This window comes from Geotrypetes seraphini, chromosome 5, assembly GCF_902459505.1.
Source record: "Geotrypetes seraphini chromosome 5, aGeoSer1.1, whole genome shotgun sequence".
NCBI classification, from domain to species: Eukaryota; Metazoa; Chordata; class Amphibia; order Gymnophiona; family Dermophiidae; genus Geotrypetes; species Geotrypetes seraphini.
Genome location: NC_047088.1, coordinates 89,522,002 through 89,524,626, shown reverse-complemented (window position 1 = coordinate 89,524,626; position 2,625 = coordinate 89,522,002). Strand labels below are relative to the sequence as shown.

At 35.0% G+C, this 2,625-nt stretch overlaps 1 protein-coding gene across 1 annotated transcript; it reads left to right on the top strand.

Annotated features, from left to right (window-relative positions):
• Positions 1-238: 238 nt before the first annotated feature.
• On the top strand, positions 239-1,237 carry LOC117360349 (olfactory receptor 1019-like). The gene has a single exon (XM_033944045.1). The coding sequence runs from the start codon at positions 239-241 to the stop codon at positions 1,235-1,237; it is 999 nt and encodes a 332-aa protein (XP_033799936.1).
• The last annotated feature ends 1,388 nt before the right edge of the window (positions 1,238-2,625 follow it).

Below are 2,625 nucleotides of genomic sequence, written 5' to 3'. Positions count from 1 at the left end.
GGGGGAGAATAGGCACTAACTAGTTTAAATGGGCTTAACGTGGGAGCCCTTAGTGCCTCCTTAATAACAAGAAAATAAAGAAGGAATTATAAGGCCAAGTAGAAATGTCCTTAGGGTGCTGAAATGAACTGCACTAACATGTGCTAAGGCTCTGTACAGATTAAATACATTTATTATAATTCTCTTTTCCTTTTTGTTTTGCTTCTTCTCATTCCAATAGCTAATCAAAATCAAAGAAATGGAAAAGAGAAATCATTCTGAAGTGACAGAATTTGTCATTCTGGGGTTCTTTGAGTTTCCTGACATGCAGCTCCTCCTTTTCCTTGTGTTTTTGATTATTTATCTGATGTCCGTGACAGGGAACCTTCTCATTATAATCACTGTTTGCTCCAATTCCCATCTGCACAGTCCTATGTTCTTCTTCCTCACCAACTTGTCCTTCCTTGAAATCTGTTATGTGTCTGTCACGGTGCCTAAATTGTTAACAATGCTTATAGCACAGGATAACACCATCTCTTTCATGCAGTGTATGATACAGATGTACCTGTTCATGGTCTGCACAGATAATGAAATCTACCTTCTTACTGCTATGGCCTATGATCGCTATGTTGCCATCTGCAAACCCTTACATTATACCATCATTATGAACAAGAACATTTGCTTTCTTCTAGCCATTGCTTCATGGACAATTTCATTTCTAAATTCAGTTCCTCATGTTACTTTAATATCTCAATCATCTTTCTTTAGCTCCAATGAAATTAACCATTTCTTCTGTGACATCGCAGCATTGATGACCTTGTCATGTTCAGGGGCCTCTGTCATTGAAACTATAAATTATTTTGAAGCCCCACTTTTAGCTTTTGCCCCTTTCATATTAACAATTATATCATATGTGTTCATTATTTCTGCTATCCTTAAAATTCAATCTGCTAAGGGGAGACAAAAGGCCTTTTCTACCTGTTCTTCTCACCTCACAGTTGTTCTGTTATTTTATGGAACTACTTTTGGTGTGTACTTGAGACCTCAGTCTCCTTATTCAATGGACCTTAACAAACTGCTTACTGTAGTGTATATAACTGCAATTCCACTGTTCAACCCCTTGATTTATAGTCTGAGAAATAAGGAACTGAAAGGAACTTTATGGAAAGCAACCAGAAGAGCCGAGAACTATTTTTCATCCAGAATTAATAAAATTTTGCACACTGTATTTGATAGCAATATTTCAACAATAAATTAACAGTGTCAGAAGTAATTTTTAATATGAATATACATGAGAGAGATTTACATATAATGGAGGAGATAGGCATACAAATATGTTCCTTGCATATTCATTAGGGATATCTTGAAAACCCGATTGGCAGGGGGTCCCCCAGGACAAGCTTAAAAACCATTGATCTAGGGAGTACTTGGCTTGATGAAGTCGGAAAACACTGGTTTAGGACCATTTTTCAAGGAGAATTGCAAAATATTTCTATGTTTTAGTTTCCCTGGATATCTTTGTTGCGATAAAGGCTGAATTTAACAAAAAGTTTTATACTCTGGAAGACAAATAGCATCAAGAAAAAATAGATGTAGTTATAATATAAACAGGTAATCATATTATTAAGCAGAAGAAAAATTGATAGCATAGCAAATTATGTTTTGATCTTGTAGCATGCTGAACCATTGATGCTTCAGTAATGCCCTCCTTGGGGGTGGTTTTATAAAGGTATTTTGTGCACAGGTAAAATGAGTAGTACTTAAAGAAAATGATATTTATCAAATTGTTTGGCCATTCACCTGTATGTAAATAAAAGTGCCTATATTATCAAAGTGTATGTTTGTATTTTATATGAATTTATCTGACAGAGGATTGTAGTAAATGGAATTCACACAAAAGAAAGATGAGTAGAAAATGCTTCAGGAATCAGTCCTGGGGCCACTTATGTTTTATATATTTGTGAATGATATTGCTGGAGTGATAGAAGAAAAAGTATGCCTTTTGTAAATGACATGAAGATTGACAACAGAGTAGCCATTCTAGAGGAAGTGAAACGCAAGAAACATGATTTATAAAAATCAGAAATGAGCTAATCCTTAGGAGTTAAACTTTAACATGAAGAAAGTAGGGTGATGCACTTGGGGGTGTAAAAATCCTAAATTGCTGAGGAGTTGATAGGATGATGTGCATAGACAAGGAAATAGACCCACATCTAGCAAGTAAGGTAACAAAGTTGAAAAAAAAGAGAGTACTTAATTCACTGAGAAATAACAGCAAATAAGTCTTCAGTGTGAATTCTTTACTTTGCTACGGCTTCAATGTGTGGCTTTAACTCTTACTTTATCCCATGGATTCTTTGTAAGGTACCTAAAATTGCACAGGCATCCAATTTCCACACATTATTAAATTGAGTTATGAGCTAATAACTAGTTCATGAACAAATAATAAGTCCCCTATAAAATATAGAAGGGGGACTTTTCTTGAAACAGCCTTTGGGCGAAACATGTCGAAATGGCAGGCCCCTTCCTAATATGAGCAACAAAATAAAAAGATAAGTTTTTAGCTTTTTACATATAGCTATTTAATATAACACTGAGCACTTTGAAGAGATTGATAAAATTAAATAAACGGATCTAATGAGGAGG

Excerpts from the sequence above, each read along its gene's own strand:
- LOC117360349 (XM_033944045.1), top strand. The coding sequence starts at position 239 with ATGGAAAAGAGAAATCATTCTGAAGTGACAGAATTTGTCATTCTGGGG.